Below are 18,812 nucleotides of genomic sequence, written 5' to 3' on the forward strand. Positions count from 1 at the left end.
ATCTTGTAACTTAACACTACTATCATTCTGCTTCAATTTGTTTTCATCTTCATCTTTCAATGTTTCATGTGCACTTTTCAATAGAAGGTTTATACTAACCTGCTCTAGTCTAATGCTAGTACATTCTTGCTTCATCTCATCAAACCTAGCATCAAAATTAGCATTTAGCTCATCAAATCTAGCATTTTGTTTTTTTAAACATTTGGTCTAACCTAGCATCTTGCTTATCAAACAGTTGTGTTAAGGCAGCTATTAACTCATCATCAATTTTAATATTTTTCATATTGTATGCCATTTTGCTAGTCTGCACAGATAATATATTCATTAGGACTTGATCTCTCTTGAACCGATTTCCCACTCAGCAACAAACCATTCATAACCTATCAAGATATCTATCTACTAATAATTTCTATAACCAGGGATTTCATAGTGTACCATTTGGGACATATTTATTTTGTAATTCTGTCCCACCACAGGGGTAACATTTGCCGTGCTACCAATTTTTCCTTAAACGGTTGGAATAGCATATAACACCTATCACACTAAGGAAAGTTGTCGGCTCCAATAAAATAGATACTTGATAAACTGTGAATGGATCTATTGCCTATGAATGAGAAATCCAGTTTTCAGAGCAAATTAACTTATAATCTTCAGATGAAAATTTTGGCAAAAACACAGAAATATAAAACGAACAATAACTTACAAGCCTAATGATTTCAGAATTATTACGAACTAAAAAATACTTATCTAGTTTACAGTTGAAACACAGTGGCTATTGGCTTTACTACACTAATAGCGAATTTTGCACAAAAATTTATATAAACTTCAATCTAAAACATTAATAAATTCATTTAAACAGACAATAACTCAGAGCACAAAATTATACAAGCAACAGCCAGCCATGTTTTTCAGAAGAAGGTCCAACAGGAAAAAGACACAAGTTGCCAGTCACGAAAGACAACGCCCTGTTCAATATCGATCTTTACAGACACGTCAACACAAAATTATAACTTATAAGTTTAGAATTCACATTCTACATCTGTTCTCAATAAAACTTTATTTGAAAATGTTATTTTAAATTTTTATACATATATTCTATTCAAATAAACGATTTATTTAGTAATTTGTTAACCCTACCTCGGTGACATTATGGAACAATGCAACAAACATTTACGATAATAAATTCTCCGTCAAAAAATTTGTCCGTCTATTGATAACTCTGACATTTACTATAAAGTTCCATAGATCTCGAATTGAAGATTCGATTCCAATGTGAGAAGAAAAATGTAATATTACACATATTATATTTTTAGTTGTACTTCAAATTTTCTTTGTTTTTAGAAACGATTCTGGGTAAGTGTTGACGTTCCAGTCATTGACGCTGGTTCAACGCTCCTAGCCGGTGTTAGTTGACTCATAGTTGCGTCTTCCTCTGTTTCCTCCTCCTCCTCTTCTAACTCTGGCACGAGGAAGGTTGGCAATCTTTTGGGAGTCGACATTCCTCACATTCTTTACATTCCTTAGCCGGACTAGATGATAATTCAGAACTGAACTGATTTTTCGGCGCAGTGCACTGAACTCGCGCACAACAATTAAAACACTGAACTCAGCACTTTAACTATTGCATACACTATTTCAACTACTCTCACTAAAAAAACTACGTCTGCTCGCTACGACTGCTCGATCGATACTAGTATACTTGATTGTGAGAATATCTTTGGAACGGTTTCAGTTATCGATGTGCGGTTTCCACCATTCATTTTCTTTCGAAATTCTTTATCGAAATCATATTCCACATTTATAAATATGACGTTGGATTCAAAATGGTGGACCAAAATTTTGAAGCCCCAGAAAAGTAGATTTTTCTAATTCAAACCCCAATCAAACCTATTGTCAAATTGTCCTTGTAACGGATATATTAAGGTGTTTCCATAATAATTTCCATCAACTCTGTATAATATATCAAAGCTTTCTTTTCTATCTCTTTGGAGCAGTTGCTGTACAGTATAACAGAGTGTTTCCGAACTCCCTAACAATATTCTAGGGCATTGTTCCTTGGTAAAAAACATACCTAAATATCATCTTCAAACTATCCGAAAATCCGCAGTTACTCACACAGCCGCCATTTTTTTCACTTGATATTTTTCTTCTAAATAATGGCAGAACATACGGAAGAGAAACTTTGCACAAACATTTACGACAACTTGACAGAGCTATCAATCATTTTTAAATTCATGAAACAAAATGGCGGCCATTTGAATTTTTCTTCTCAAATAATGAAAAACCGTTGGTTTTACAAGAATAACTTTCTTTAGTAAGTTGAATCACAAACCGATTGACACCTCAATTTTCAAGATTGAACGAATATTAAGTGAGGTATGGCAGATTTAGTGGTAGGTGACTGCTGGAGGTTTGTTGCAGTGCAGCACTCCTAAGCATGCTACTGAAGTCTGCCTCAATAATGTAACAATCTCCATCCGCTTTGCATGTTATTCGTAAACGATTTTAGATTATTTCAAACTATAATAAAACGTTACATAACCCTTGGTCTTACCTTTCATTGGTCACCTATCACGAAAGCTGCCATATCTTACTTAATATTTGTTCAATCTTAAAAAATGATGTGTCAATCGATTTGTACTAGAATTATCTAGAAAAATTTATCCGTTTCATTTTTGTAAAATCAACGGTTATTTAAGAAATATAATTTGGTTCTATGAATTTCAAGAGTTGTCATATTTATTTTATAGCCTTGTCTAGTCGTCATAAACGTTTGTGCAAAGTTTCACTTCCGTATGTTCAGCCATTATTATGATAAAAAAATCAGGTGTGGTACACTCACACAACTTTACTTGCTCATTGAACTGTAAGCCTCAATCTTAAACAAGAATAATTTAGGGGAATAACATAATGACGATCGGCGGCAACATATTTGAAACTACGATAAGATTGCTGTATCTTCTATACTTATAAAATTCTTATCTCACTGACTCACTGATCACGATTTCTGGAAAACTACTGGACGGATTGCAACAAAACTTGAAATATAGCTTCCTTATAAGTCCTAGGTGCTCACTAAGAAATCTTTTGGCGATATTTTTAACTCTAAGGGTGGTTTTCAAGGGTTTGAAGTTCGTCTTTTATTCCAATCTTTTCTTATTCCAATCTCTCAATATTATAATTGAAATGTCCATACCATATGTTAATATAGAACTATAATCTAGAGAGAGTACCTCTTCGAAACAGTTGTTAACTGGCAACCAAATTAATAATTTTGTCAGGTTGGCATTAAGTTCAGTTAACTTTGTTAGGTTGGCACCAAGTTGAAGATCAAAATGCATTTATCGCGGTAAAATTGATTGGGTACTGCTACTTCAATCAGAGCTATTACTGAGAATATTATTTTATTATTTATTTTTCAATCGCTTAATAATGGCATCATTTATAGCCGAAACGTCTCGTGTTGAATAATTTTAAAAAGGATAATCAGATTTATAAATATTATAATCCAAATAGAAGAATAAATATTTTTCATTTCTATTCCTGGGAGTGTAGATAATTTTTGTTTCATAAAACAAACTTTTATGACGGGAGTTCTATCAATTGATCCTATTCTATCAAGACTAATTTTGTTTGTGTATCTGACAGATCGCGTGAACAGCTTAAACAATTTCGATGAAATTTTAATTATTCAGTATGATGAATGGAGGGTATTAAAACTTCAGAAGTGTCCGTTGTGGAATCTGTGTGCAAAGAATGAGGAAATAACATGACGAAAGAAAGGGGTTATTTATTAAAACGGCCAAATAGCTGTTGTTGCTCTTCCTAATGTAAAAATATCTTCCATAGTAGTAAGGTGCTTTTCCCATGAATCAATTATTCCCAAACATTAGTTGTGTTACCAAAGAAAATAGAAGGTAGCTTTCGATAAAAATATTGGAGAATATGCATAACAGTTCGTTGATATTCATTTGAACTGTCAGTATACCTCATTAGTAGCATCAATGCTCCCCATTCAAATAATGCTGACACATTGATGTGAATCTTACTATAATTTGTTTACATTAGATCAGATGGAGATAAGATGATAGCTACTGTTTCGATTTCAAAATTATGATTGTCATTTTTGCTTTTTATGCCAGCTGTGAATATTTGGGAACGGTCATTTCCACAGATGGAAAGGTTGATGAAGAAATCAATAATAGGGTAAGGAAAGCTAACCAGGTATACTACCAAATAAGCAGGACACTACTTGGGAAAAGAGAGATAAGCCAGGGAACAAAAATGAAAATCTATCAAACAGTTTTTAAGCCCATCCTAATGTATGGAACAGAATGCCTGACACTCCTAGATAAGCATAAAAGTAGAATTACCTCATCAGAAATGAGATATTTAAGAAAAGTCGTTGGAAAGACAAGGAGAGACAGAGTGAGAAATGGAGTGATCAGAGATACTCTAAAGGAGGAAGAGCTGATCATTTCTGTCCAACGAAAAGCTTTAGGTTGGTATGGACATGTCACACGAATGAGTGAGGAAAGAAAAGCAAGGATGGTAATGGAAGCAAGACCGGAGGGACGTCGAGGCAGGGGACAACCACGGATGGAATGGAGCGAGTATGTGGCGAGTATCGCGGCTGGAAAGGGAAAGACAATGACGGACGTTAGGAGGATGGCCCAGGATAGAGTGCAATATAAGAAATGGCTGGAGGCACACGACGCTTAGCGGCATAAGGGGAAGGAAAATAAGAAGAAGATGCCAGCTGTTATTAGTTTCATTTCAATTATGTTTGACATTTTCGCTTTTTATACCCGTTGTTATTATTATGTGAAATAAGCTCTCATTAAATGAAATCATAATCATTGAAGTCACTTATACTAAGCGAACAATTTCTGTTTAAATATGTGTGTTTGCGGATATGTATGTATGTCTGACGGATCTCGAAAACGCCTCTAAATTTTTTATTAAATCAGGAATAGAGTACGTTTGAGATAAAAAAATTATTTTGGAACAGGTCTCAACTCTGGGAAAAATCGCTGAAGCTCTCTCAGAAAGGATTATTGGTCCCTCAAGTAGCAGCTGATCAAAAAAAGTTTCCATACTCTGTTGAAAACGTGAGAAAGAAAGTGTGAGCAAGTGAAAAAGATTATAATAGCTGTAGTTGAGTTACCAAATTTAGCGATCTTATTTCAAAACATTGCAGTATTCATCTGGAAGAATAGGTACAGAAAGTGATCGGATGATAGCAAAATAAATTTAAAATCGATCTCTCCAAACATATGGTAGTTGAATTGATGTTTATTGTGAGGTGATAGAAATGCGACTAATTTCTTCAGCTTCTGTTGTATTGGTTCCTCTGTTGCTCTATGTTTCTACGCAGCCATGGCCTTGAGAGAGCCAGTTGTCCTGTCTGTTAATTCCTAATCCGGACTAAATACCACGAGAACCAATCAGAGAAGCCTTATATTTAAAAAAAACCCTGCTCTGATTAGTTCTCATGGAATTAAATCATGATTGAAATTGAACAGGTTTTTGAGCTACTGGACCTGATATTTTCATGTTTCAAAATCAGCTAAAAACTATATTGAAAAAACATAATATTCCATCAGCTGGTCCTATTTCCTTTCATCCCATACTATTAAACGAGCAATTTCTGTTTATATGTTAAGATTTTCAGATGTTTGGATGTTTAGATATTTAGATGTTTACATGTTTGTATTTCACCGGATCTCGAAAACGGGTCTAACGATTCTCACGAAATTCAGAGCATAGTAGGTTTATAATATAAAAATTCGATTGCACTAAGTCTCATCCCTGGGAAAACCCGCTGAAGGACATTGAAAGGATAATTATTATTCATCCTTGGAAAAACAGCTGATAATAATTATTTCATCGTCTGTTGATGATTGAAGTGAGTGAGCGAGTTCATGTGTGTGGGACTGTGTCAAAATTATGACTCAGCTGTTGAACTCTTGCAATCATTCAATCAGGTACTTAGTGCCGGTTGCAAAATACCGGATTATTTTCAATCCTGATAAATTCCAGTAGATCCATCTTTTTGAAATGGTCTTCTCTGATTTGGTTCACGTGAAATTAATCAGGATTAAAATTCAACCGGCTTTTGTGCAACCGGGCCTTTGTGAGGGAAATTTTTGCATTCCTCTGCGAATAAATCTCTATTTACTGTGATTAAGTAGAACATTTCTGTATGATCTATGAATGATATTATAATTTCTTCTTTTGTAATAAATGTTTTATGCTTTCGTACTCCAGAGCAAAGCTCGGTCCCCGATATTGATGTCATTACATGACACAAGACAAACCTATTGATATTTATATTGATGAATCACAAGTTAATGCTAAAGTTCTCTATTCATATAGAAATTTAATTAAGTTACATGTTAATTTACATTCAAATTTTCATACCTAAGCTTTTGGTTTAAAGCTAAGATTAAAGAAAGAAATCATATAATGGTAGTCAATAATCAAAGTGATCAAATAAACTCTATTCAGAATTATTCAAATTGACATTAAAATGTCCACTTAAAAATTCCCATTCTAATATTTATGGTAGTAAAGTTTAGGACATGGGAAATCAGCCACATTAAATGTTAGACTAATTATTATGAATGGACTCTTAAATAGACTTCCATGGAAGAAAGAATGAGTGGATTGGCTGCTTTTACACTTTTGAATAAGTGAAACGAAGAGTAAAGCTGTGTTTACACCAAAGTTATTAACAAAATGTAAACATTTGATGAACATATGTGTTAGTCAAGTTCCGTTCAATCTAATAGAATCCATAAGGATTAAGTTATCAACATTTTGTCAATAATTTCGGTGTTAACCAGCTTAAGCGATAGGCTTTGCCAGAAATTCCAGAATAAGCAAGAATCAAGCAAAAGCAAAAATAGCATGATCACTGCTAATTTGATAACTATCAACGAGAAATATTATTTGCCAATAGATGAATTGCAATTAGTCTATTATTATACAGAGCACTTCCAACACATCAACTGATAATTCAAATGATTAGACTCAATGATTTGCATGCCAAGCTGTGGCCTAATTTCTTCATTTATTACCGATAGAGGGCAGATCATAAGATGCTCCTAGCAAATAGTAGGTCCGTGATACAAAAATTTGAGCTGAGTCTCATCTCTGAGATAACTTGAAAGGAAAAATTGATCATCCAAGTGGCAGCTTATTGAAACATAAATTTCCATTGTTTGTTGAAAACTAAAGAGAGGAATAGAGAAAATTAACAGCTGTGGTTATAAAATTAAGCAATATAATTTGAAAACATTGCAGGATTCAATAAAAATATTCCCTGATGTCAAGATGAGTGCATAAGAGCAACTGGGTGACACCATAAGGCATCGCTAACTTTTGATTGCTTTTTAAAATCTGCAGTTGAATGTATATTTCAACAGAGTTGAATGTGTTGCTTAAACTGAAGTGATAGCAACGCAACTAATCATCACATTTACTTACAACGATTTTTGGGTAACTAAGTATTATAGAAATGTATTTGAATGGAACTTGAAACGGTCCTTTATATAATAAAACATTTTCATCGAGGGAGAGCACCTTTTCGGATACAAAATTCTATGATAGTGACGAGACTATATTAATCTATTATTCAAGTTATATTCAGTTTGTATGATGGATCTCAAAAACGATTATAACGGCTTTGGTAGAATTCAGGTTATAAATATTTTACAAAAATAATCTGATCATTTAATACCTGGAGCGAAGCACAATAATTTCTCATGATTGTTTTCAGAGTACTTTTTCCTTTGTGTAAATTGTGAAATTCGATGATTTTTTTAAAAGTCGTCAAAACAGCTGTTCTACAGATGAAATATCTCGACTAAGTGTTCTTTTTATAAACTGCTCTACCTACCTAACTACCTACCTCATGCACGAGAAGGAGGATACAAAGTCCATTTCTCAAGGATGGGGTGGACCCCCCATTAGTTTCCCAGGAAAAAGACCAATGCCACTTCATAGAGCTGATAAATAACTATACAGGGTATGAATTTAAAAAAAATCGGCCAAGTCATTTTTGAGAAAATCGTGAAAAACATGGTTTTTTAAGTCATTATCTGCCATTTTTCTCAATAATATTACAGAGCTCATGCAATTTTCCCAGAAATGAGACTACTCATGTCAGTTGATAGGGCTTATGAATAGCTCTATCCATGATATAAATTTGAAGAAAATCGTTAGAGCCGTTTTCGAGAAAACCGTGAAAAACATGGTTTTTTTAGTCACTAAAAGTTTCAGAAGACAAAACTAATATTGAAAAATCTGGTGTGGTACACTCACACAACATTCCTTGCTCATATTTGAAACTACAATCAGACTTTTGTATATGTGTATATATATAATTGTTTTCAGAGTACTTTTTCCTTTGTGTAAATTGTGAAATTCGATGATTTTTTTAGTCGTCATTTTTTTAAAGTCGTCAAAAACAGCTGTTCTACAGATGAAATATCTCGAATATGTGTTCTTTTTATCACGGTATATAGAAGAAGACGGTAGGTGTCACGCGCATGTTTGTGCTAAATTTCCGGTGTAGCTGACGTCATTTCATATCCAATCATATGTTTTTAACGAATAAGTTTCATAAATTGCCAATAGGTGTTGAAAACCTCGGTTGGTGGCGATGACGCAATATAGCTTGCTGGCCACTGCGCACACATTTCGTGCCCCCTACCGTTTTCATCTAAATACCGTGCTTTTTATGAACTGCTCTACCTACCTACCTCATGCACGAGAAGGAGGTTACAAAGTCCATTTCTCAAGGATGGGGTGGACCCCCCATTAGTTTCCCAGGAAGGAGACTCATGCCAGTTAATAGAGCTGATAAATAACTATACAGAGTATGAATTTGAAAAAAATCGGTCTAGTTATTTTGAGAACATCGTGAAAAACATGTTTTTTTAGTAATTATCCGCCATTTTCCTCAAGAATATTACGGAGCTCCTGAAATTTTTCCAGAAATGAGACTCATGTCAGTTGATAGGGCTTATAAATAGCTATCCATGGTATAAATTTGAAGAAAATCGTTAAAGCCGGTTTCTAGAAAAAAGTGAAAAATATGGTTTTTTAGTAATTATCCGCCATCTTGAATTGAATTTTATTGAATTTCTTATTGTCGGATCTCATGGTATAAGGACCTTAAGTTTGAAATTTCAAGTCAATCGTTTTATTGGGAATGGAGTTATCGTGTTTACAGACACACACACACACACACACACACACACACACACACACACCAAAAATCATGCTTTTGGACTCAGGGGACCTTGAAACGTAAAGAAAACTTGAAAATTAGGGTACCTTATTTTTTGGAAAGCAATACTTTCCTTACCTATGGTAATAGGGCAAGGAAAGTAAAAAGTAGGAAGTGATAAAATGAAATGGCGGCTGTGTGAGTAACTAAGGACTTTCGGATTGTTTGAAAATTATGTTTAGAGGTATGTTTCTTACCCAAGAACAATGCTCTAGTATATTGGTACGGAATTTAGAAATACCCTGTAATTATAGCAAAGCTTTCTTTTCCAATAAAGAAGCTTTTTTCAAAATGTTTTGTAATACATGGTCCTTAGTGGTTTAATACTGAACATAGTTTTTTTTTATTTTTGGATCTGTGTGTGTGTGATTTAGGATGAGTGTGGAGGCGGTGGACAGGAGCTCGGGGGTGGCGACCCGGGCTACTTCAGCACATCCCCCTCCCAGCAGCTGCACTATCACGGGGTGGGTGGAGGAGGTGGAGGAGCGCACACCAATGCCGCCACCACACCCAACACGCCTAGCAGTATTCCCGACATTGTGCTCACTGGTAACTACAATATTTCGTCATTCAATTAACTTTGAACGAGCTTCAGTGAGTTCCTACTTTTCACTCAAAGCCAAAATCGTTGTTCGTCTTTCTGTATGTTCTACAATAATTTTCGAACGTTTTGATCAATCAGCTTCAATTTTTGAACACATATTCTTCGAACCTTTTTCAAGGTCGTTCGACTACAAAATCTACTGGCTTCTTTGTCCTCTTTCAGTCAAAAAAAGGATAGGCTTACAATATATAAATATGCATTGTGTATGCTATAGATAGACTCGAATCACGTACATTCACCTCAAGTTTCCTTTATACACAGAGGGGTCCAAAAACAAATGTTTGCACTCTTTGACAGTGAATATCTTGGTAACATACTGGCAGCTGTTACAGTGTGCATGTGGGTTACTCATGTCACACTACCTGATGACGAGACATCGAACTGCAATACCACGTAAGGCCCAATTGAGACAGAACGGACGTTGGGCAAGACTTGGGAAGTGCCGCGAGTGATAGCTTGCTGGCCACTGCGCACACATTTCGTGGCCCCTACCGTTTTCATCTAAATACCGTGCTTTTTATGAACTGCTCTACCTACCTACCTCATGCACGAGAAGGAGGTTACAAAGTCCATTTCTCAAGGATGGGGTGGACCCCCCATTAGTTTCCCAGGAAGGAGACTCATGCCAGTTAATAGAGCTGATAAATAACTATACAGAGTATGAATTTGAAAAAAATTGGTCTAGTTATTTTGAGAACATCGTGAAAAACATGTTTTTTTAGTAATTATCCGCCATTTTCCTCAAGAATATTACGGAGCTCCTGAAATTTTTCCAGAAATGAGACTCATGTCAGTTGATAGGGCTTATAAATAGCTATCCATGGTATAAATTTGAAGAAAATCGTTAAAGCCGGTTTCTAGAAAAAAGTGAAAAATATGGTTTTTTAGTAATTATCCGCCATCTTGAATTGAATTTTATTGAATTTCTTATTGTCGGATCTCATGGTATAAGGACCTTAAGTTTGAAATTTCAAGTCAATCGTTTTATTGGGAATGGAGTTATCGTGTTTACAGACACACACACACACACACACACACACACACACACACACACACACACACACACACACACACACACACACCAAAAATCATGTTTTTGGACTCAGGGGACCTTGAAACGTATAGAAAACTTGAAAATTAGGGTACCTTATTTTTTGGAAAGCAATACTTTCCTTACCTATGGTAATAGGGCAAGGAAAGTAAAAAGTAGGAAGTGATAAAATGAAATGGCGGCTGTGTGAGTAACTAAGGACTTTCGGATTGTTTGAAAATTATGTTTAGAGGTATGTTTCTTACCCAAGAACAATGCTCTAGTATATTGGTACGGAATTTAGAAATACCCTGTAATTATAGCAAAGCTTTCTTTTCCAATAAAGAAGCTTTTTTCAAAATGTTTTGTAATACATGGTCCTTAGTGGTTTAATACTGAACATAGTTTTTTTTTTATTTTTGGATCTGTGTGTGTGTGATTTAGGATGAGTGTGGAGGCGGTGGACAGGAGCTCGGGGGTGGCGACCCGGGCTACTTCAGCACATCCCCCTCCCAGCAGCTGCACTATCACGGGGTGGGTGGAGGAGGTGGAGGAGCGCACACCAATGCCGCCACCACACCCAACACGCCTAGCAGTATTCCCGACATTGTGCTCACTGGTAACTACAATATTTCGTCATTCAATTAACTTTGAACGAGCTTCAGTGAGTTCCTACTTTTCACTCAAAGCCAAAATCGTTGTTCGTCTTTCTGTATGTTCTACAATAATTTTCGAACGTTTTGATCAATCAGCTTCAATTTTTGAACACATATTCTTCGAACCTTTTTCAAGGTCGTTCGACTACAAAATCTACTGGCTTCTTTGTCCTCTTTCAGTCAAAAAAAGGATAGGCTTACAATATATAAATATGCATTGTGTATGCTATAGATAGACTCGAATCACGTACATTCACCTCAAGTTTCCTTTATACACAGAGGGGTCCAAAAACAAATGTTTGCACTCTTTGACAGTGAATATCTTGGTAACATACTGGCAGCTGTTACAGTGTGCATGTGGGTTACTCATGTCACACTACCTGATGACGAGACATCGAACTGCAATACCACGTAAGGCCCAATTGAGACAGAACGGACGTTGGGCAAGACTTGGGAAGTGCCGCGAGTGATAGCTTTCTTGCTCGCGCCACGTCTCTTTACCGTATCTTTAATAATGGTATCTTATAGAACGAACATGCCACTCTCTGTTTAAAAATCAAACCAAAGTTATGAAACTTATAAAAGTATAAATAAAAACTGTTGAATAGAATAGAATTAAAATGTCACCGTTCTGTGTCGATTGGTCCTTACTTGTGGTTCGATGTATCATCAACAGATAATGTGGCATGAGTAGTCTGCGTCCAACTGTAACAGCTGCCAGTATGTTACCAACAGATTTACTGCCAAATAATGTATTCATTCTTTTGTACTCCTCTGAACTTGAAGGAGAGAAAGGAATCTATTATTGTAGCTTACAGCAAGCGAGATTGGTGTATTAAGTTTGTAATATATATATATATATTATATATATATATATATATATATATATATATATTATATATATATATATATATATATATTATATATATATATATATACAGGGTGTTTCAGAAGTAGTGTCGAGAATTTTAGGGTATTGTACCTGGATGCTAGGAGACTACAAATGTCATATTTGAAGTGTCCAAAACTCAGCGGTTATCCTTATAGCTGCCATTTTGTTTTTTTCACTTAAAAATTTTTATCTCAAGAACGAAATGTTGTATTGATCTGAAATTTGGCATGAATATTTATGCTATAAAGACTCAACTATAAAAAATAAAAAAAAAATTTTCGTTGAAATTTTTCAAAATGGCGGCCATTTTAAATTTTTGATGGCGAATATCTCGAAAACCGTCCATTTTACAGAACATTTACAGGAGACAAAAAAGTTAGCAAATTTTTTCACGATTCCAATGATACCTAATTTATTAAGATTGGTCGAAGAATAACAGAGAAATTAATTTTTTTCGTACTGCATGCATGACCACTTTTCACCATTTAAAGATCAATATTAATTTTTTTTATAATTTCATGAAAACCGTTCTTATTACAGAAATATACAAGAATAACTTTCCTCCAAATTTTATTTTACATTGAAAAATATTAATTTCACTCAAATCGGTTCACTGATACTAATGCAGCAATTGCTCAAAATGCCGTCCTTCAACTTGATTACACAGTCTGCACCTTTCAATCATGGACCGTCGAACTGCTATAAAAGCATTTTCATCATCTTGAATGGCACCTGCTGCAGCAACCACTCTACTGGCGTGCTGTAAACAAGGTCTTTCATATGGCCCCAGAAAAAAAATCTAAAGGGTTGAGGTCAGGTGAACGTGCGGGCCACGGTACTGGTCCACCCCGCCCAATCCACCGCTGACGATAGGTCATGTTCAGAAAGTCCGTAACAACATTTCCGAAATGAGCAGGGGCACCATCATGTTGAAACCAAATATTATATCTGTTTGCAAGAGGCACATCTTCCAAAAGTTCTGGTAGTATGTCTCTTAAAAAAGTAATGTACGTGGGAGAATTCAGACGATTAGGAAGAATGTATGGTCCAATCACGCGATTACCTAAGATACCCGCCCAAACATTCAGCGAAAATCTATGCTGATAACCACGCACTTTGACCTCATGAGGATTGTCTAAGGCCCAGACGTGACTGTTGCGAGAGTTGAAGATTCCTTCTCTTGTAAAGCTGGACTCATCGGTAAATAACACATTTTCTAGAAAATTTGGTTGGATAATGTCTTGCTGAAGAAACCAACGGGCACAGTTTACTCTTGGCTCATAGTCGCGTTCAACCAATGAGTGAACTTTTTGAAAGCGGAAGGGGTGAAGTCTTTCCTTGTTTAGTACACGCCACACAGAAGAAGCACTTGAATTGATTTGCTTTGCAACTGCTCTCGTACTCGTTCTAGGATTGAAATCGAATTTCTGCAATACTTCCTCTTCAAAAGCAACATTTCGAACTGCTCGAGGCCTACCAGCAATTACCCTGTTCCGTTCAAATGAACCAACTTCTCTCAGCCGATTGTGAGTTCTTGTGAACACCTTGTCGGAAGGGAGACGGCGGTTTGGAAATGCAGCTGCATACATTCTTCTTGCTTCGGTCGCATTGCCAAGAGCTGCTCCATACATGAAGTGAATATCGGTGTACTCCAGCGAACTAAATTCCATTACAATAATTAAATATTTGTGTAGAAGCAACGTAAGAAAATATTGAAACTGGAAATTTAAGATAGAAATAAGACCTAGGAAACGTGAGACTAAGAAATAGGAAGCACTACATCTGGTTCTTTACTTTTAATGAAACAACAATACTTTTACAAGACAAACATTATCATCTGAAAAACATGGTTTTTTTAGTAATTATCCGCCATTGCAACAACAGTTCATTAGTTATTTTGGATTAACAATACTTGAGTTGAAAAAGTTTCAGAAGACAAAACTAATATTGAAAAATCTGGTGTGGTACACTCACACAACATTCCTTGCTCATATTTGAAACTACGATCAGACTTTTGTATATGTGTATATATAATTGTTTTCAGAGTACTTTTTCCTTTGTGTAAATTGTGAAATTCGATGATTTTTTTAGTCGTCATTTTTTTAAAGTCGTCAAAAACAGCTGTTCTACAGATGAAATATCTCGACTATGTGTTCTTTTTATGAACTGCTCTACCTACCTACCTCATGCACGAGAAGGAGGTTACAAAGTCCATTTATCAAGGATGGGGTGGACCCCCCATTAGTTTCCCAGGAAGGAGACTCATGCCAGTTAATAGAGCTGATAAATAACTATACAGAGTATGAATTTGAAAAAAATCGGTCAAGCTATTTTGAGAACATCGTGAAAAACATGGTTTTTTAGTAATTATCCGCCATTTTTTCCGCCATTTTGGATTAACAATACTTGAGTTGAAAAAGTTTCAGAAGACAAAACTAATATTGAAAAACCTGGTGTGGTACACTCACACAACTTTCCTTGCTCATATTTGAAACTACGATCAGACTTTTGTATATGTGTATATATAATTGTTTTCAGAGTACTTTTTCCTTTGTGTAAATTGTGAAATTCGATGATTTTTTTAGTCGTCATTTTTTTAAAGTCGTCAAAAACAGCTGTTCTACAGATGAAATATCTCGACTATGTGTTCTTTTTATGAACTGCTCTACCTACCTACCTCATGCACGAGAAGGAGGTTACAAAGTCCATTTCTCAAGGATGGGGTGGACCCCCCATTAGTTTCCCAGGAAGGAGACTCATGCCAGTTAATAGAGCTGATAAATAACTATACAGAGTATGAATTTGAAAAAAAATCGGTCAAGTTATTTTGAGAACATCGTGAAAAACATGGGTTTTTTAGTAATTATCCGCCATTGCAACAACAGTTCATTAGTTATTTTGGATTAACAATACTTGAGTTGAAAAAGTTTCAGAAGACAAAACTAATATTGAAAAATCTGGTGTGGTACACTCACACAACATTCCTTGCTCATATTTGAAACTACGATCAGACTTTTGTATATGTGTATATATAATTGTTTTCAGAGTACTTTTTCCTTTGTGTAAATTGTGAAATTCGATGATTTTTTTAGTCGTCATTTTTTTAAAGTCGTCAAAAACAGCTGTTCTACAGATGAAATATCTCGACTATGTGTTCTTTTTATGAACTGCTCTACCTACCTACCTCATGCACGAGAAGGAGGTTACAAAGTCCATTTATCAAGGATGGGGTGGACCCCCCATTAGTTTCCCAGGAAGGAGACTCATGCCAGTTAATAGAGCTGATAAATAACTATACAGAGTATGAATTTGAAAAAAATCGGTCAAGCTATTTTGAGAACATCGTGAAAAACATGGTTTTTTTAGTAATTATCCGCCATTTTTTCCGCCATTTTGGATTAACAATACTTGAGTTGAAAAAGTTTCAGAAGACAAAACTAATATTGAAAAATCTGGTGTGGTACACTCACACAACATTCCTTGCTCATATTGAAACTACGATCAGACTTTTGTATATGTGTATATATAATTGTTTTCAGAGTACTTTTTCCTTTGTGTAAATTGTGAAATTCGATGATTTTTTTAGTCGTCATTTTTTTAAAGTCGTCAAAAACAGCTGTTCTACAGATGAAATATCTCGACTATGTGTTCTTTTTATGAACTGCTCTACCTACCTACCTCATGCACGAGAAGGAGGTTACAAAGTCCATTTATCAAGGATGGGGTGGACCCCCCATTAGTTTCCCAGGAAGGAGACTCATGCCAGTTAATAGAGCTGATAAATAACTATACAGAGTATGAATTTGAAAAAAATCGGTCAAGTTATTTTGAGAACATCGTGAAAAACATGGTTTTTTTAGTAATTATCCGCCATTTTTCTCAAGTATATTACGGAGCTCCTGCAATTTACTCAGAAATGAGACTCATGTCAGTTGATAGGGCTTATAAATAGCTATCCATTGTATGAATTTAAAGAAAATCGTTAGAGCCGTTTTCGAGAAAACCGTGAAAACATGGTTTTTTAGTAATTATCCGCCATTTTTTCCGCCATTTTGGATTAACAATACTTTAGTTGAAAAAGTTTCAGAAGACAAAACTAATATTGAAAAACCTGGTGTGGTACACTCACACAACATTCCTTGCTCATATTTGAAACTACGATCAGACTTACGGTCAATTCTATTGAATTTCTTATTGTCAGATCCTCATGGTATAAGGACCTTAAGTTTAAAATTTCAAGTCAATCGGTTGATTAGGAATGGAGTTATCGTGTTCACAGACATACACACATACACACACACACAGACCAACACCCAAAAATCATAAAATCATGTTTTTGGACTCAGGGGACCTTGAAACGTATAGAAAACTTGAAATTAGGGTACCTTAATTTTTTTTGGAAAGTAATACTTGACTTACCTATGGTAGTAGGGCAAGGAAAGTAAAAATGAATTTCTTGGAGATTCTTGAGCAATTAATTATATAATCATAAACTATAATTTCATCTGTGAACAACTACAAGACTTTACCTATTTCGGAATATGTGTAACCTTATCTAAATTTGGGAGAGGAATAGCACAAGGTTACCTTATTTTTTCTCACTATAATTTTTGATGTTGTACTTGTATGAATCAATAAAGAATGAAAAGAATCACAGATTTTATGGTACCATATTTATCAAAAACTTTTGGGTGAACTCTGGATTATATTACCTACTTATAGTAAGGGTCTTCGACCATATGAAGTACTCATATTTTTGAAGTATCATACTGTACAAACTGAGAAGATTTTTTTTGTAACCCACAGTAATAAAGTAATTTCAATACCTATGTTGTGAATAGAGTATAGATATTGAGATATCTGGAATTTATTATGTTTAATTGAAGTGATTGTATTTAAAGAAGTGCTTCTTACAGCTCCAACGGAGTTTGATGGATACTGTCCTTATCAACGTTATTGATGGTTGGCTAGGGCTCCTCTCACATGCATGAATATTGAACACAAGATTTCTGAAGATTTTTTCCTTGCATGCCTTGCTTGAATAGAAGAAAGTGAAAATTTGAAGAAAGAAAATTATTTTGCTAGGGTATGTACTTTTGTTTGTGGTTTTGTCAATGTTCAAAGTGATCATTCATTGTTTAAAGTAATTTTATGTTTCTTTTGTGTTGAACTTGTGTACACTATCAACAAATTTGTACCTGGTACCAAATAAATTTCTAAACTTTACAAGTCCATTTCTAGCAAATTTGAATTGTTTAATATATCCTGCAGTTTTTTCAAGTCAACTACCTATAGTTGACTGCCTTGACATGAAATGATATTATTTTTCATAATATTCATTATTTTTCAAAAATCATTGAATTGTATTAATATCAATATTGTACAGATATATTGAAGTTGGTTCCTCACATGGGCGGTAGGACTCATGTTTTTGTATCTATGTCATGTTGTCACCCATGGAAACCTTGTCTTTTGCATTATATTTTCTGTAAACTAACATCTATTTTGAGTTTTTTACTTACTTTTTCAGTCCTTTCAAGTCTAATATAATCTTCTTCTTTGTTTTATTTTTTCCTTTTTTTCAATCTTTCAAAGTTTATCCAGCAACAATCTTGAGCCTTTTATCATCTTTAGCAGTGTTTTTCATTCCACTATCACAATTTTAAACATTCCAGATTCCACTATCCATTCCAATCTATGTGTACAAGACAGATAATTTTGAACCTTCTATCAACTATTACCGTCATCTTAAGGTGCGTACAGATATACGCGCCGCGAACATGAGCAATTCACTTTTAATCAGCTGACTGTATCTGTATTTTTACAGAAACGGTAAGCTTGGCATCAGCTGATTAAAAGTGAATTGTTCATGTTCGCGGCGCGTAAATCTGTACGCATCTTTATGCACACTACCATTTGCTATCTGGTTCACTATGAACAATTTTTCTCTTTGTATTATCTTTTGCAAAAATTCTAGTACTCTGTCTTCAATTTTTAGATTTCTACTGTTCTAATATTCCAATCTTCTTTTGTATAATCCAATGAACTTTATTTTATAATGATTATCCATATGGTATTATCTTTTTCATTCTCTACCAGCTTTTCATGCATTTTTTATTTGGTGCAGACACTTGGTTCACTACAGACACCCTTTTACTTTGTGTACTACCTGTTTCAAATGTTTTGACTCTTTTCTCAACAGTTTTGTTCCTTGCACTATCTGTACCAGTTTTTTCAATCAAGCTAATCGTAAACAATTGGGAGCAGTTCACAATCAGTTGCAGCATTTTTTTATCTTCTCTCAAAAATGCCCTTCCACTATCCATCCCAGT

General features: G+C 34.9%; 1 protein-coding gene across 5 annotated transcripts in view; it reads left to right on the forward strand.

Annotated features, from left to right (window-relative positions):
- Nucleotides 1-18,812, forward strand: part of LOC111057208 (CREB-regulated transcription coactivator 1) — a 117,243-nt gene that overhangs the window by 93,228 nt on the left and 5,203 nt on the right. For all 5 annotated transcript variants that reach the window (XM_039420969.1, XM_039420967.1, XM_039420966.1 and 2 more), the window contains one exon: nt 9,673-9,847. In XM_039420969.1, the coding sequence (XP_039276903.1) occupies nt 9,673-9,847 (175 nt within the window). The remainder of the gene's footprint in view (nt 1-9,672; nt 9,848-18,812) is intronic.

This window comes from Nilaparvata lugens, chromosome 2 (assembly GCF_014356525.2).
Source record: "Nilaparvata lugens isolate BPH chromosome 2, ASM1435652v1, whole genome shotgun sequence".
Lineage (NCBI taxonomy): Eukaryota > Metazoa > Arthropoda > Insecta > Hemiptera > Delphacidae > Nilaparvata > Nilaparvata lugens.